The sequence below is a fragment of the Gouania willdenowi genome, chromosome 13 (assembly GCF_900634775.1).
Source record: "Gouania willdenowi chromosome 13, fGouWil2.1, whole genome shotgun sequence".
In the NCBI taxonomy this organism is placed as follows: Eukaryota; Metazoa; Chordata; class Actinopteri; order Blenniiformes; family Gobiesocidae; genus Gouania; species Gouania willdenowi.
Genome location: NC_041056.1, coordinates 40,300,408 through 40,317,011, shown reverse-complemented (window position 1 = coordinate 40,317,011; position 16,604 = coordinate 40,300,408). Strand labels below are relative to the sequence as shown.

Sequence of the window (16,604 nt, the reverse complement as noted above, 5' to 3'; positions counted from 1 at the left end):
GAGGAGATAACTTGAGGTTGCATCATTTACATCGATTTTAATGTAATCAAGTGGCTTCAGTCGGGTTCAGTGTGAAAGCACCTAAACAGTGTCAGCAGCTTCCTGCCTGTGTTCTTTTCTTCCTGCTTTTTCTGCAGCAACAGTGTTGTTTTTGGTCTGAATTATAGATTTTAATCTTTCATATTTTTAGAGATTTATTCCTCAATTGTGACGTAAGTAAGATTGGTCTGACGCTGTAATCACCCCCCGTCACAGGAGCGTGCACGTGGCCAGGCTGATATCAACTGGCTTAATTTAGTGAGTTGATATCCCGCTTCGTAGTAAAAGAACTCTCTGAAGGTGAATGTTTGGTTAGGTGAAGCTGCTATCGGAGATCAATCTAGGCTTCACATATCTAGTACCTTAGTACAGGCCCTGTACGTCTTGAATAAAATACATAAACAAACAAACAAGTTTTTGATCATGTTTGTTATACTGTATTACAAATACAGAGTTGACAGTATCAGTAACAAGTTGTGCCATCACAGATGTTTTTACAGCATTTTCTTACAATTTTTTTAAAACTAGATGTATAATTGACAAAGTGAAAGTATAGAATATACGGTTGTTTAATATTGTGTTTTGTTTTAATTTGTAAAAGTCTAAATCTAAATCAAAATCTAAAATAAATCCACAATCAGTAATTTATTTTATTTCATATCAATTACAAGACATTTCAGGCGACCCCACATGGGGTCCCGACCCCAAGGTTAAAACACACTCTCTTAAATTGTGCAGAAAATCTATGATTTGTAGAACAGGCTTCAGTGTTTTCCTTAATATTTTTGTTTACTATTATTTTTAATGGTGCAATTTAAGTTTTTGTCAGAGATTGTATGACTTTTGAGCAATAAAAAACAATTTTGTCTGACACCAATTGCATTAAAATGATGAAAAAGTGAAGGTGCAGACATGTGGAGGGGATGTGGTGATGTTGGTGGATGCAGTGCTGGCCCTAGCCTCTTTGGCGGCCTAGGCAAAATCATTGTTATATTATTATCATCAGAATCATTTCTAACACTTACATAGTGGTCTTCACCATATCCACAAAGACGATTTACATAAGGAGAAAACATGAGCAAAAGTACTTTGACATTTTATTTAATTTTGATAAAAGGGTTTCGCATCCACATGAATACAAACAAGTAAATAAAAGCCAATTTCAATATCTTAGTAACACGTTCAAAATACAAATGTATAATATTATTAGAGCAAGGCACTGCACAAAAACAAAATACAGATAAAAATAGACAGGTAGTGGTGGGTTGGCTCATCAATTATTCTTTTTAATCTAAATACTTGTGACTAAAATGTTTTACTATTGACATTCACATTTTGTGAAGAGATGCAAAACTTCCAGGTTTAACGTAACAATACTGGAATTGCAGTAATAAACATAAATTTAAACAATTGCACTTCACAGAGGTATTGCGTAAAAATAGTGGTGCTTTATAAAGCAGCTTTAACCAACACAAGCTAAAAATCCATTCTTTTCCTCCTTCAGTCCAGCCTTATAAGTTGATTCTCCTGGTTTTCCTGCCAGCGAAGTCATCGATGACATCGTCACTCTTCCTCAGTGAATCTGAAGGAGAAAACAGAATGTGAACCCATTAACTAGTCTATCAATCAAACCATGTCATAGGATATGCATGATGTGATTATAAATGGATAAATATTTAGATATTTATGAATAGAATAAAAGCTGTACACATTTAAGATTTAGCACAAAGCAAATAAAAGTAGATGAAAGTTATTTATTTTTTATGAATTAGACTGACACAGAATACTAATAAAACACACGTTTATATACAGAATAATGTTTTATTAAAAGTAAAAAGGTCTCAGCTAAATTAGAAATATTAACATTCTTAATAATTTATGCATCTATAATATGTTAACCCATCTATAGATCATGTCAAGTCATTTATACATTATATATATATATATATATATATTAAAAAAATAAGGCCCCCTGTATAAAACACAAACTGTGATGTCACATTACATATACTGTAAATAATAATACATAGTTCTCCTAAAATGACGTTAAACTACAATGAAGTAAATTAATATACAGCTGTTGCCATGCAATCAATGTTTCTGTTTAGCACTAGCTGCTAACATGCCTTAGCATGGTCGCTCTGCTAGCTTGTTTGACTATCATGGATTCATAAATTGTTGTGGATCTTCAAATACTGGTTTATCTCTGGCTTTTCCACGTTTTCCTCCTCTTCTTCCCATTTTTTTTCTTCCCCGGGCATCAGATCATTAGTTTGGTTGTTTAGCCACGGCCACTTGCTGCCATCACGCCTCAGAACTGAACTGTCAATCGATTTGGGGGGCGGAAATAAATTTTTTTTTTTTTTTTTTTTTCATTAAAACTAGACCTGCAAGTTATTAATAATACTACCAGGTTTAGTATGGTAATAATATCAGCGCTTTGATTGTTTAATTAATAAAAATACAAAAATGTAATTTAAAAAAATGATGGCCGACGCCCCTAGCATTTTTTATTTTATTTATTTTTTATTTTTTTATACAGTTAACAAAACACACATCACAGCACAAACACACATATATATATACATATATTTTACAAAGGGAAAACATCATTCCAAGGTTGGAGTTCAAAAGGTTATGTTGAGTTCTTCAATAACAGAAAGAGTCATTGCAGCTTTCTTGGTGCAGTTCATTATTAAAGCAAATAAAGGTGGGTTTTTTTCTGTCCATTTCATGCAGTGGATGTGGAATTTGCCCAAAATAATGATTACCTGAATAATAAATGTAATGTCTTACTATGGCCACTAACATATAAAAGAGCGTCTTTAGCATTGATAATTATAAGTTTATGAATTTTCATTGATATGAATTCTTGAATGTCCGTCCAAAAAGCTTTAGAAAATGAGCAATGAAACATCAGGTGAGTAATTGACTATTTCATGATCACATAATGTACAATTGGGTTCTTCTTCGATGCCAAACCGTTGGTGTGTGTTTTTTTTTTTTGTTTTTTTTTTTGTAGGGTAAATATTATGGATTATTTCATAATGCACTTCTTTAACTTTATTTCTCAAACAAAACATTTCTGCAATGGTCCAGGTTTTTCTCCAATTTATGTTGGTGTATTGACTGTTCCAAAAGGACTGAGCAGTGGGGAGCAGGGTTTCTTGGGTTAGTGTTCCAATATATTGGCTAGGGATGTTGGTAGAAGTTGTATTAATGTTTCCATTGAAAATTCCAGCACTTTTATGGAATAATGGTGGATGTGTATTATCTCACCCTTTCAGGAGCTGAAGCACTCCATTTGGTTTGGCATTGAAAACAATAGCAAATTCTCTGGGTGGAACCGGAAACTTACACCGATTAAGAAATTATTCATCGTTTAACAAAAAACATTGGTCATTTAACAGTTGTTAAACAAATAATATACCATGTTCCACCCATCTTGAGAAGAACAATGTTTTATTATTGTACAAAATCCAGGTGTTATTCCATATTGTGCAGTTTGTTGGAGAGAAGATATGTTTGTAAATGAGCTTCCAGGCAGTTAAAGCTTGTTTGTGAAATTGTGCTAATTTCAATGATATTTTTTTCCTCACTGTAATTGCATCTTAGTAAGAAATTAATGCCCGCAGAATCAAAAAAATAGTTAGGGAAGATGTCCCATATTTTACCTCCTTTCTTGAGCAATCTATTAACCCACCTAATTTTAAATGAATTATTCATTGCTAACTATAATATAAAGTATTAACAATAATAAAAAAATACAATAATATGAGAATATAATGATAATTACAAGAATAGCAATAACAATAATACAGTAGTAGTACAATTATACAATAATAATAATAACTGTTAAATGCAATGTATAGCCTTAAACAATGTTGGGGTTAGGGTTAGCTGAATTTGTCAGTTCATTTATTTTATTATTGTCCCTCATAATTGTTATTTGAGACTTAATTTTCTTAATTTTGAAGCTAAATTGGTGGCAAAAGTGTCTCCTATTTAAGCAAGATTATTGGCCCTTTTAAGGTTAGACAGAATTAAAGTTAAGTTGAGTCGAACAATCATATTGTCTTTTGCTCTCTATATTTATCCCATCCGTAGGAGTGATGAGCCATAGCGGTTTGGAGAGCTTCCTTAAAGGCTCGGTAGTTACTTAACTTTAAACTATCTCTCATTTATATCGATCAATTATTAAGAATTTCAGGAGGACCCTATTTAAATCTAAAGCGACCCAGATTGGGCCACCAACTCAATGTTGAGAACACTTAATTTTACCCTTAAAAATGTTTAAACCCATTGAAAGTGTTTTTGTGGCTTTGCACGCTAAGTGCTGGTGGGAGAAGGAAGGGGTTGGAGGGTTTTGAGGTAAATCATTTTTCTGTGATAAAACAAAAATAAAAATAGAGGGACGCTGGCCCCTCCCTTTTTTTTTTTTTTTTTTACATAAGAATACATTTGGATTCTTAAAACTGTATGATAAATATCATTGTAAAATCACTTATCTGATCATTTTGGATGTCTCTGTTTTCCTCTCTCTTGTTCCCACCCGTTTTTGTATCCTCCAGCCTCCTCGACCTCCTCTTCCACGGCCTCAAAGGGTCAAAGCCAGGGTGTGCTGTATGCTCCTTTTTGGAAGATTGAAGATGTAACCAGTTTTTAAGTTCTATTGGAAGTCTCTGTAGTCTCTGGAATAAATATTATGTTAGAATATCCACAATATGTCATATTGTCATTGTCACGTGTCTATTTTAATCAATTTCCCCTTTGCTTCTCAGTTGTAGTTATAGATAATACATCCCTTTAATTCCCATTCGTCATCAAAAGAAGCAGTGACCCGGCATGACGGCTGTAGGAGGCAGGATCGCAAAAGCAGTGGCATTTTCTGTATGGAAACAATCAGAAACAGAAAGAGGGGGAAACATTCAGACTTAGATGAATCATTTAAAATATCCCTTTTCTTTTGTAGAATTTGATTGGACTCCTTCGAATTTTCAGCCAGCGACCTGTAAGAAAAACAATAACAACAACAAAGACAAAGATATAGACATGGGCACACAACAAGAAGTGTACACATACACATACTGAACGTGAACATTAAGGTCAGTTAAGGTCAAAGCAAGTCATTCCACTGAAAGTGGTATTATATTCAAAAAACGTTGTTTGGTGCTTTTAATTCACTCTGTGCCATTGACGAGATAACTCGTCATTTGCGTTTTTTTCACGAGGATTACTAGAAAACACCCCGCACCTGTGAGCCAGATAGCAAAATAATAGGTGACATGTAGGAGGCAGCAGAGGAAGAGGAAGTTGCGTGTGTGCAGACGAACTGGAGAGAAATACAGGAAGAAATCTATTCAACTCTGACATAGATAGCAAAATAATAATTTTGCCATCAAAAGCCCTGTCTCAGTGTTTTTATTTTATTTTATATATATATATATAAGGAAACAATGCTCAGATGTTAGAGTTGCCACTAAAGCAAAAAAATAAAAAATAGCTTCAAAGTCACTGACGGTTTTTTTTTTACAAAAAGGCTTTTTTCTCAGCTTTTTGCTCTGAAACTGAAGATTTGTGTAAAACTTGCTCTATTCAACGGCTGATTACAAAAGAATGAAATGAGCCAGAAACAAATTAAAGTAGAGGCTTCAATCTTTCAGAATCTGGTCTCAGATAGTCATAGTAGAAAATATTCTGTGGGTCTGTAAAATCAGTCAAAATGCTCAAAAACGGCTGGCACTGAGGGGGGTAGAAAATCTGAAAATGGCTGGCACTGAATGAGTTAACCCTTTAAGGTCCGCACCAAGAAAAAAGCAATGGAAAAATTATTTTTTTGCATTTCTTTTGTAAGTAGGACAGCAATAACAAAAATCAATTGTTTTTTCAAACTCAGACCCCACAGTTTTCTAGATATAGGCCTCTACCAAACGATTGAGATGTCTGTTCATAGTAAACGTCAGATATCTTTATGCATTCAAAAAAACATTAAGAACAACTCAAATAAAAAGGTTATTTCTTCCATGTCTTTTTTATTTATTCTTATGTCATTAACTACATGGGCATAGGCAACACTACAACACTGTTTTTGAGGTCGTGCAACAGCACAAATGGCTCTTGATAAATGACTTTTGACCTTTTTTGCGACTGCAATGATTATGGTCAGGGGTGCAACAGCACTTCTCTTGTTTTACTGTGTGTGTGTGTGTGTGTGTGTATGTGTGTGTGTGTGTGTGTGTGGGGGGGTCTTCTTTTACGTTTTCTGATGGTATGTTGTGAAGCATCCCTGGTTCGCGTTCAAACACAGGAACACATTGCATTTTTGGCATTTCCATCTTGATACTCCCTTTGGACAAAGGTTGCACCTCCCCCGCTTGTCAAAGTGAAGTGGCAAATGTCCACAGTTGTCATATCGCACATCTGGTTGTGGCTGTGAGGGTCTTGGGGTGTTTGATTTTTTCTGAGATGGCATGTGTGGTGGAGAGGATGATGATGGTCGGCCAACTTTGGATGGTAGCTTGTCGACTTGTGCCAAAGTGTGGGCAACTGCCAGACGGAACCTTTTGAGAGGCTGCGGTTTTATGTTCAAGAGACTGCAGTCCCTCTTGTAGATAAGCCAGGCATTTGAGATGCACAGGTCAAGGATGTATCCAAAAAGGGGAAAGTACCATCGCCTCGATTTCACTGGGGTCTTGTACAAGTGCACCAGCATGTCAGAGAGATCAATGCCTCCCATATGCTGATTGTAGGCAGGAATGAGTGATGGGCACGGGACGGCAATCTTTGTGTTGGCCTCTTTGCTCCACCGTTTGACAGAGGAAACAGGTGCGATCCCACAGGCGTTGCTAAGCAGGTTAACACATTTATTGTCAACCCATTTCACTGCTATCACCCCTTCAGTAGACCTGTAGTCAAAAGCTCCACGTCCTTCCTTCATCAGCTCTTTGTCCGTCTTCAAGGTTGCTCCACCCATGCGGTTTGCTCGGACAGTGCCAATGCATCTGAGGCCAAGGTTTCCATGCAGGTTCTGGATCAAGTCAAAACTGGTGAAGTAGTTGTCACAGAACACAACTGAAAGACGGGGCAGTGGTATAGTTTTGCATAACGTTGTCACCAGTTTGGCCCCTAGACCCAGCGCCTCCTCCTGCTCAGTTAGAGTAATGTTGAAGAAAGTGGATGCACCCTGATACAGCAGCAGGTCATGGATGATGCCAGATGAACTGGCCCTGCAGAACAACTTAAAGCCCCACTTATCTGGCTTGTTGGCGATGTACTGGCGGAGAGAACCAGCTCTTGTGCCTTTATATGCCACCATGACCTCATCCACACTGTGCTGGTAAGTTGATGGGATCAGAAGACACTGCTGGCGAAGCATGTCAAAAAGGGGGCGAATTTTGTAGAACCGGTCTGGACTGCCATCGCACTGCTGATTATCATTGAAGTGAATGAACCGGCGTAACAGCTTGAATCTTCTCCTTGGCATTGTATCAGCTATCACACTGAAACGTGACTCATGGTGCCAATAGTCATCTATGGCTGGGAAGTTGAAAACACCCATGAAAAGTAACATAGACAGGAACCTTTCAATCTCTTGAGAGCTGGTCCTGATTGGATACCCCAGTTCCTGGGCAGAGTAGAAATTGGTGTGCTGAGAGATATGTGCAATCATCTCATCAGTGAAGAGTGTTTTAAAATACTGAAAGGGTGTCTTTATTGCATCAGGGGGGTTAAAACTTGAGCCTGGAACCTGGAATGCCTCAATGTCTTCATACCGCCACGGTCTTCTTGCGCCTTTCTTTGTACCCGTCTTTGTACCTGAGGTTGATTTAGGGCCAGGCTCGTCCTCTAGCTCTGCCAAGGAAACTGTTTTGAGGGAGTTTTTTCCCTTTCTCCTCTTCTTGGATGGAGGTTCAGGGGATGAGCTCGTTGAGGCAATGGGCTCCTCATCCATAGAATCGAAAGAAGTGTCCCCACTATCATCTGCTGGTGTGGGCAGATAATCTGGATCATCTGTAGGGTCATCATCACTAAGATCTCCATCTGAATCCTGGGGATTTTCAGGCACAAGGGCCAGAAGAGTGCGTGGTCGTGCACCATAGAATGTTTTGGTGTTCATCTATCATGAGTAAAACAGAAAGAAAAATATTTTTATTCAAACCATGTGCCATTAGTCATATGTAATACACGAACATGTACAAAAGCATACTTACAGAATTATTCAAACATGTATATCATGAAATATCATTAAATATCATTAATCATCATTATTATCATAATGATGTAGGATCAGAAGATTTATATTATGTATATTATGTGTATATTTTGTTGTAAATAGCTAATCGTACCGACATGAACTAGCGTCTCTACCTTTAGCATAAAATGACATTTCAACCATTTGGTAGAGCACGTTTTTAAAAAATTATTTGACTGTTATAAGAGTTTTTTTTTGCATTGAGTTGCATAATTCTGTTAAAGACTGGTTGCGGCCAAAACTCTTTCTACAAACATCACAACTGAAAGGCTTCCCTCCTGTGTGGATTCTCAAATCAGCTCTATTGCTAAATTTTTTCCCACAAACGTCACAACCAAAGGGTTTCTCTCCTGTGTGAATTCTGATGTCGCCTCATATCACTTTTGGACCTGAATTCTTTACCACAAACATCACAACAAAAGAGTTTCTCTCCTTTGTGGACGATCATGTGTCTTTTTAAAAACTGATTGCGGCCAAAACTCTTTCCACAAACATCACAACCGAAGGGTTTCTCTCCTGTGTGAATTATTGTGTGGATTCTCAGACCAGCTCTGTTGCTAAATCTTTTCCCACAAACGTCACAACTAAAAGGTTTCTCTCCTGTGTGAATTCTCATGTGGATCTTCAGATATGCTCTGTTGCTAAACCTTTTCCCACACACATCACAACCAAAGGGTTTCTCTCTGTTGTGTGATGTTCCTTTGGTGTTGTTCTCAGTCCTAACCTCAGATGTTTGAAAGCTCTCACAGCTCATGTCCATGTGTTCACTCTGAGCTTCAGACTGGGACAAAGGTTCCCTCCAATCCTCACTGTCTTCAGTGTCAGAGCAGTCTGTTTCCTCTCCATCACTGTCTGGTTGTGTACAAGTGTTTGCTGCTTCTGGGCCTTCACTGATGTCTCCATTTGGTTCTACTTTCATGAGTTTAGCTGAGCTGCAGGTTGCAGGTTCTTCTTTGATGTTCTCCTCACTTTGTCTCCAGTGTAGCAGAAAACACTGAGCTTCCTCCTCTTCCTCTTCAGTCTTTACAGTAACAGCCGTGATATCTGTCTCCTGCTTTTCCTCAAGACTTTCCCACAGTTCTTCCTCTTCCTTCTTTATGTGGAGATGATCCTGGATCTTCAGTCCATGTTTACAGGAAACACCATCAGGAACATCTGCAGGCAACACTGAACACAACCAGGACCATCAGAGACGTCTCTACACTCAAAAAATATAAAAGTGAGTAAAAAAACAAACACATTTATCATGCACATGTCCCATATCATTAAACCAGGAGAATTGCACACACATTTTGCACCAGCAAATATTGCCCTTATGCTCCCACATGAATGCATACTTCCGACGGGCACTGTACTGGTCGTCTTAAAATCAGCATCACTACTATAGCGCTGCGCTGTCATTATTATTTAATTTCCTGATATATAGTTCATTTTTAACTCTTTCCTCACCTGGCTTTTTTTCCTCGACTACTCGCTTGGCCGAGCAACAATGTAAACAACGCAACTTCTGTGCCGCTCTGGGGTTACTTCCGTGTCGTTTTCGTTGGTGTTTTATAGCGGTTGGCTCCACATTACTATTACTACTATTATTATTATTATTATCTATCCTACTTTTTTCTACTACTGTAATGTGTGTGTTTCTGACCCCTATTTTTAACAGTCTTTACTTAATTATACACTTCTTCATTATTTATTCTTTGTCTTTGTTAATGTTTTTATTCTTTCTTTGTGATGTGTTCTGAGGCTGAAACAAAAGCAATTTCCCCCTGGGATCAATAAAGGAAGTCTGATTCTGATTCAGGAAGCGGCAGCGGGGCATTGCTGGTTGGCGGCCGCATAGTACCGTGTACAAATGTGGGTGGCAGTAGGGGTTGCGAGGCTTTGTTGTCACTGACATTTGCTACGTTAGGTCACTATCCCTGTGCAGGAAATGATGGTACAGACGTGCTATGTGAATTTCAAAATTCAAGTGTATCTTAAAGATGACGATGTTTATCGATGTTTTCGTTGTGCATCTATGTAATTGGATTGTTAAATAATGAATCAATGTATCGACGTATTGTTACACCACTAGTGGCCACAGTTAATGTGTGGCTACAAGATAACGCGTGGTACGAGATATCCACAGTGCTGGATATTCATCTGTTTATTGATTTTTACTTTGAAATATAAAGATAATAAGGATTTCCTTGCTAGTCGGCACAACATTAACATTAGTGACAGACAGGTAAAGAGGATACTGTAGTTCCAGAGGGGACAGTCGTAAAACATACTCGGAGCTTGGAATCCTGGTTGAATTCATTAGCAACCTACTACAATACTACGGGTAACTTCACAAATACCAGTGAATAATTATAATAATGCATTGAATTTTATTCAACACAGTGCATTAAGCAATTTTTGTGCTTGTTTCTGTGTTGTGTTACAGTAGAATAACATGCTTAGTCATTGGAATGGTTTCAGTTCTACACTCGTTTTTCAACTGAACTAGACTATAAAATGTGAAAATGTTCTCTGTATTCATCGCAGAAGTTTAATTTACTGCTTAACATGCTAGAATCTGTGCTACGTACAGAGCTACACAGTGTGTATGTGAGCTAATGATGCTAATGGTGAACAACTACAGGATGATAACTAGTGTTTAATACACATATACTGTGGGGAAATTTTGTGTCCAGACACGCAATTATTCATTTATAGTTTAAATAGTCTTTGCAGACATATTATTTATAGTTCAAAAACAGTCAGCTTTGTTCACTAAATTCCTGGAAACCATTGTTCTAGTGCAGTGGTTCCCAAACTTTTCAGTTCGTACCCCTTCAAACATTTATGTTTGAGGATGAATGCTGTAGCTTCCAGTGGGAGAAGTACCCTCTTGGATCAGCGTTTCCTCTCAGCTAGGGCCCTATGGATCTATTTTATTTTTTTTCAAAATTCCGTTTTTTCCCCCCCAAATTCCATGTTTTATATTTATCATTTTTTTAAAGAAATATTTTTAACTAGTGAGGAAAGAGTGTGGCGATATCTCGATACGCCGATATATGGCGATATTTTCTTTGCACAATCGATTATCGATATGCTTGCGCTATTGTCAGATTATTGTAGATTGATTTCTGACCTATATATCGATAATAGCAGTATCGTCATATCATGAGATAATCATGATCATGAGCTTGCATCACATATCGTATCGTGAGGTAACCAGAGGTTCCCACCCCTAGTTTCAAGCCGATTCTGTCCATTTCCGCGTTTAACCATTTTCATTGGTCTTACTGTATTTCATAGGGCCCTACTCAGCCTGTCGTTTCTATAAATTAAACACTTTCTCATCTGCCATGCTTCAGTTGATTTGGAGCCAACATTGTTAAATTGATTGATCGCCCACATTTGACAACACAGATATACAGTATGTATGTATGACGTGCTTCCAGTAGGCAAAATAAGACACAAGAGCATTAAGAAAATTAGTGTTTTTCTTATCTTTATGTAGGTCAAACATTGTTTTGGGTTGTACATGTGAGTGACATATACAGTGGGGCAAAAAAGTACTTAGTCAGCCACCAATTGTACAAGTTCTCCCACTTAAAAAGATGTCAGGCCTGTAATTTATAGGTAAAACCTCAACTATGAGAGACAAAATGAGAAAAAAAAAAATCCAGAAAATCACATTGTAGGATTTTTAATGAATTTATTTGCAAATTATGGCGGAAAATAGGTATTTGGTCAATAACAAAAGTTCATCTCAATACTCCATAATGTACCCTTTGTTGGCAATGACAGAGGTCAAATGTTTTCTGTAAGTCTTCACACACTGTTGCTGGTATTTTGGTCCATTCCTCCAGGCAGATCTCCTCTAGAGCAGTGATGTTTTGGGGCTGTCGCTGGGCAACACAGACTTTCAACTCCCTCCAAAGATTTTCTATGGGGTTGAGATCTGGAGACTGGCTAGGCCACTCCAGGACCTTGAAATGCTTCTTACGAAGCCACTCCTTCGTTGCCTGGGTGGTGTATTTGTGATCATTGTCATGCTGAAAGACCCAGTTATGTTTCATCTTCAATGCCCTTGCTGATGGAAGGTTTCACTCAAAATCTCACAACACATGGCCCCATTCATTCTTTCCTTTACACGGATCAGTCGTCCTGGCCCCTTTGCAGAGAAACAGCCCCAAAGCATGATCTTACCACCCCCATGCTTTACACTAGGTATGGTGTTCTTTCTCCTCCAAACACGACGAGTTGAGTTTTTACCAAAAAGTGCTATTTGGGTTTAATCTGACCATATGACCTTCACCGAAACCTCTTCTAGATCATCCATATGCTCTCTAGCAAACTTCAGACAGGCCCAGACATGTAGTGGCTTAAACAGGGGGACACGTCTGGCACTGCAGGATTTGAGTCCCTGGTGGCGTAGTGTGTTACTGATGGTAGCCTTTGTGACTTTGGTTCCAGCTCTCTGTAGGTCATTCACTAGGTCCCCCCGTGTGGTTCTGGGATTTTTGCTCACCGTTCTTGTGATCATTTTGACCCCACGGGGTGAGAGCCCCAGATGGAGGGAGATTATCAGTGGTCTTGTATGTCTTCCATTTTCTAATAATTGCTCCCACAGATGATTTCTTCACACCAAGCTGCTTACATATTGCAGATTCAGTTTTCCCAGCCTGGTGCAGGTCTACTATTTAGTTTCTGGTGTCCTTTGACAGCTCTTTGGTCTTGGCTATAGTGGAGTTTGGAGTGTGACTGTTTGAGGTTGTGGACAGGTGTCTTTTATACTGATAATGAGTTCAAACAGGTTCCTTTAATACAGGTGAAAAAGTTCCAGGTCTGTGAAAGCCAGAAATCTTGCGTGTTTGTAAGTGACCAAATACTTATCTTACCGACTGATTTGCCAATTAATTCATTAAAAATCCTACAATGTAATTTTCTGGATTTTTTTCCCCTCATTTTGTCTCTCATAGTTGAGGTTTATTTATCATGAAAATTACAGGCCTCTCATCTTTTTAAGTGGGAGTACTTGCACAATTGGTGGCTGCCCCACTGTATAACATTCTGTCAACTGGACCTTCCATGCTGTGGTTGTTTGTGGGGATGGGGGTTAATGTTTGTAGACTGGTAAAGACGGCTGATCTGTGGTGAACCCTAAGGCTGGGCAATATATCAAGTTTTTAATAAATATCGATATATTTATTTAAGAGATAGTAATGGACTATATCGTAATATCAATATAATTCATGTAACATTAAAAGTTTCTTCTGTAGATCCGCCAGTATGCCTTTTTCCACCGTCTATCTTAACCCCGCCCCGTCTCTCTCCCGCTCTGTCCCTGAGTGAAACTCAACAAGGGTTAGGCACCGAGAACCGGTTCCTAACGTCCTGTTCCGGAATTGTTACAAAGATGTTTGAATTTTGATTTGTTTTTTTCAATTCCTAGATGCCCACACTAGTTTGTTTCCGCGGATTGCTCTGTCTGTTTACGAAGGGTTTGTTTCAGGTGCGTTCAGAATTTGACTGTAGCGACTGCAGTCTGTGTTTGTGTCTGGCTATGGTTTCAGTTTGGACCGCGTTGCGGAAGGGAGATAAGAGCTAATCACAAGTAAAAAGCCCAGTAAAATTCCGGAAAACAAACACCAGGAATAATGAATTGCTCCCTGGTAAAGATAGTAGCTTTAACTGGTAAAATGACAAACTTGGTGATATTACAGCATGTACATGCAGTACGGAATGCATTTACTCCGCCTCCGGGTCCTAGTGCCAGCCATCCGGTGAAGTCTGTTCCGTTTAACAGGTCCGAGGTCCGTGTGTGTTTAATAAGTCTGAGTGTGTCTGTGTGAAAGTCTGCATGTTTATGCCTCCGTCCATCCACTCTTTTCATTATATCCATGTCTTTTAAGGCTCTTATTAAATAATGTCGGCTGGAGTCCGGGCCGCCGCCATTTTAGATTATGTCATCGGCAGCGTGTCATCGCCGCAAGTCGCGCAAGCGCAGAATGACCCAAATTACCTTAAAGCTGTATTAAGCAAGTGAAGTGTTTACAAGAAAGATGAATTATCTAATTTGAAATTAAAATCGGAATAAACCAGCCACTTAATTTGGATTTAAGTTTAATTCAGAATTAAATTAGTATTAGGAATTATGTATTTACATGGTCAGTTTAAAGAGGAATTAAAGCTCACATGTAAACGTGGCCAGTGACGGCCGGGAAAGTTGTTGCTTTTTTTTTTTTTTTTTTTTTTTTTTAAATTGACACGTGCACTCCATACAACTATTACAATATAAACAATTCACACATTTACCTGTTTATATACAACATGTAAATTATTTACAGTCATTCAATTTACATATATACATAAAAAAAAAAAATACTTGGGGTCTTTTACTTTAATCGACAGATTTAAGAATTCAAAAATGTTTAAAGTTTCCACTTCTTTTGTCTTATACTCCATGTAAAGAGGTCTTATATTAGTGTATTTTCTTTTTAAAGTGGTGCAACTTTTATGGCTTTAGACTCCAATTACATTTATGCATATAATATCTTGCCGACAACATAACAGATTCAAAATATAACTTTTCATTATTTCTGATTCCACTGTATCCAGAATAATAATATTATTTTTAAACTAGAACTGTTGATTGATTTGTCACATGACTGCTCCAGGGTTTGAGTTTGTTTTATTTTGTTTCACATCTACCTGAGCTGCAACTAGGAATGGGTGATATACAGTGGACTAAAACAATTATCCCGATCATTTCTGGTATTTATCACGATAATGATAAGCATTGCAATAAATAAAAAAACAGGGGGGCTCCGTACAAAACAATAATGAGAAATAAATATGTTGTCCCTGGTAAAGATAGTAGCTCTAACAACCGGTCTAATCCATTACTCTGTCTCCGGGTTTTAGTATCAGCCGATCAGATGTCTCATTGTGGGACTAACAGAGTATTATCTGATCTTATCTGATGATAAAAGTGAAAAGTCCAAACCTGCAGAGTGTTGTTCAGCTGAAGAGTCTGTCATCATGTTGCTAAAGCTAAGCTAAAGACTCGAAGGTGTCGCGGTCAATCTGGTGACCGTGTTAGCTTGTGAACGACCTTCGTTTACGTCTTTTCCCTCCAATGAAGAATGGTTCATTAAACACTCTATTGTACAGCACAGATGTGTGCTCGGTTTATCTGAACTCTTTAAACTGATCATTACAAACACACAGAGAACCGTTCATTTCTTCTTCTTCGGTGGTTTTTAATGGTGGTTGACAGTAACACAAAGCGCACTTTACTGCCACTTAGCGGACGATCAGCAGCTTTGACATTGGATGAACTTTTTAATTTCTTATTTTGTTAATAATATTATAAGAAACCATCCAAGGCCACAAAATAATGTGACAACAGCGTCAACAAATATACAAAGATTGATTTAAATTATTTTGAAAAATAATGGCAAAAAATAAATAAAAATAAACTCAGATAAACAATTCAGTCAGGAAACAAAATCTCAATAGTTTGGGAAATACTGACAGATTTGGATCTGATCAACTTGACATCATTATTATTATTATTATTATTATTATTATTAATATTATTATTATTATTATTATTATATTCTAATCTATTATATCTTTATTTTTAATATTTTTTAAATGTAGGAAACAATGTTTGGATATTTAATAGATAATACAACATTGTACAAGTTTAAAGTAAATAAAGTTACAATCATAATCATTAAAGGAACACTTATTTACATTCAAGTTAAATGTCTGATACATGTATTAAAAAAATTACAAGGGTAAAGATTATTTAATATTTTCAAACTGAATGAACATTCTTCTTTTCTGGATGTTTAACATCTATCGTTTTGGTGCATTACCGCCCCCTTCCGCCGCGGAGTGTAAAACGATCATTCGGTCACACATGACAGTGGTTCTCTGCTGCTTAGGCTTAATAAACTGAGACCAAAACAAAAGCAAATGTTTAAAATATCACGTTTAACACGAACTTCTTTTGAGATTGAAAATGTGAATTCTAAAATAAGTTTGTGTTGAAGCCAAAATCGTTTGCATTTAATCCATAACTAAAAAGTTTGAAATTAGGCAGCAGAATAATAAGCATTACTGTGGTTTTCAAGAAGTTAAGCACTTTAATTTTGCCCCGATAAATTGAGTAAGTTGTACAGAACCCCGCTGCAGCACTGAAGCGGGAGGGAACATGGAGGGGCTGCAGCCTCCGCTCTACAGACAGTGAAGGACGAGGGATTTGTTGCTTGAAGTCGCTTAAAAAGTTCAGATTTTCCAATTTTGAGCGACGAAGGCGAGCGCGATC

At 37.6% G+C, this 16,604-nt stretch overlaps 2 protein-coding genes across 7 annotated transcripts in view; one reads left to right on the top strand and one right to left on the bottom strand.

Annotated features, from left to right (window-relative positions):
• LOC114474023 (zinc finger protein OZF-like) overlaps positions 1-16,604 on the top strand; it is a 122,123-nt gene that overhangs the window by 42,756 nt on the left and 62,763 nt on the right. The window lies entirely within an intron of this gene.
• Positions 1,124-15,522, bottom strand: LOC114474020 (zinc finger and SCAN domain-containing protein 12-like). 4 transcript variants are annotated; one of them, XR_003675331.1, is made up of 5 exons: positions 15,273-15,522; positions 9,015-9,457; positions 6,297-8,155; positions 4,592-4,927; positions 1,124-1,621 (listed from the first exon to the last, which is right to left on the bottom strand). XR_003675331.1 is itself a non-coding variant. In XM_028463865.1 (4 exons), the coding sequence occupies exons 1-4, from the start codon at positions 15,307-15,309 to the stop codon at positions 4,846-4,848; spliced, it is 2,421 nt and encodes an 806-aa protein (XP_028319666.1). In that variant the 5' UTR covers positions 15,310-15,522; the 3' UTR covers positions 4,548-4,845. The 4 variants fall into 4 exon arrangements, 3 of the variants coding, with proteins under 3 accessions (XP_028319666.1, XP_028319667.1, XP_028319668.1); XM_028463865.1 differs by lacking the exon at positions 1,124-1,621 and having other exon boundaries at positions 4,548-4,927; XM_028463866.1 differs by lacking the exons at positions 1,124-1,621; positions 9,015-9,457 and having other exon boundaries at positions 4,548-4,927.

Bases quoted from the DNA above. Each gene is read 5' to 3' on its own strand.
- LOC114474020 (XM_028463865.1), bottom strand. From the start codon at position 15,309: ATGATGACAGACTCTTCAGCTGAACAACACTCTGCAG. The intron at 9,458-15,272 runs GTTTGGACTTTT...GGTTGTGTTCAG, and splicing joins AGCTGAACAACACTCTGCAG to TGTTGCCTGCAGATGTTCCT. The intron at 4,928-6,296 runs GTAAAAGAAGAC...GTTTCCATACAG, and splicing joins ACAACATACCATCAGAAAAC to AAAATGCCACTGCTTTTGCG.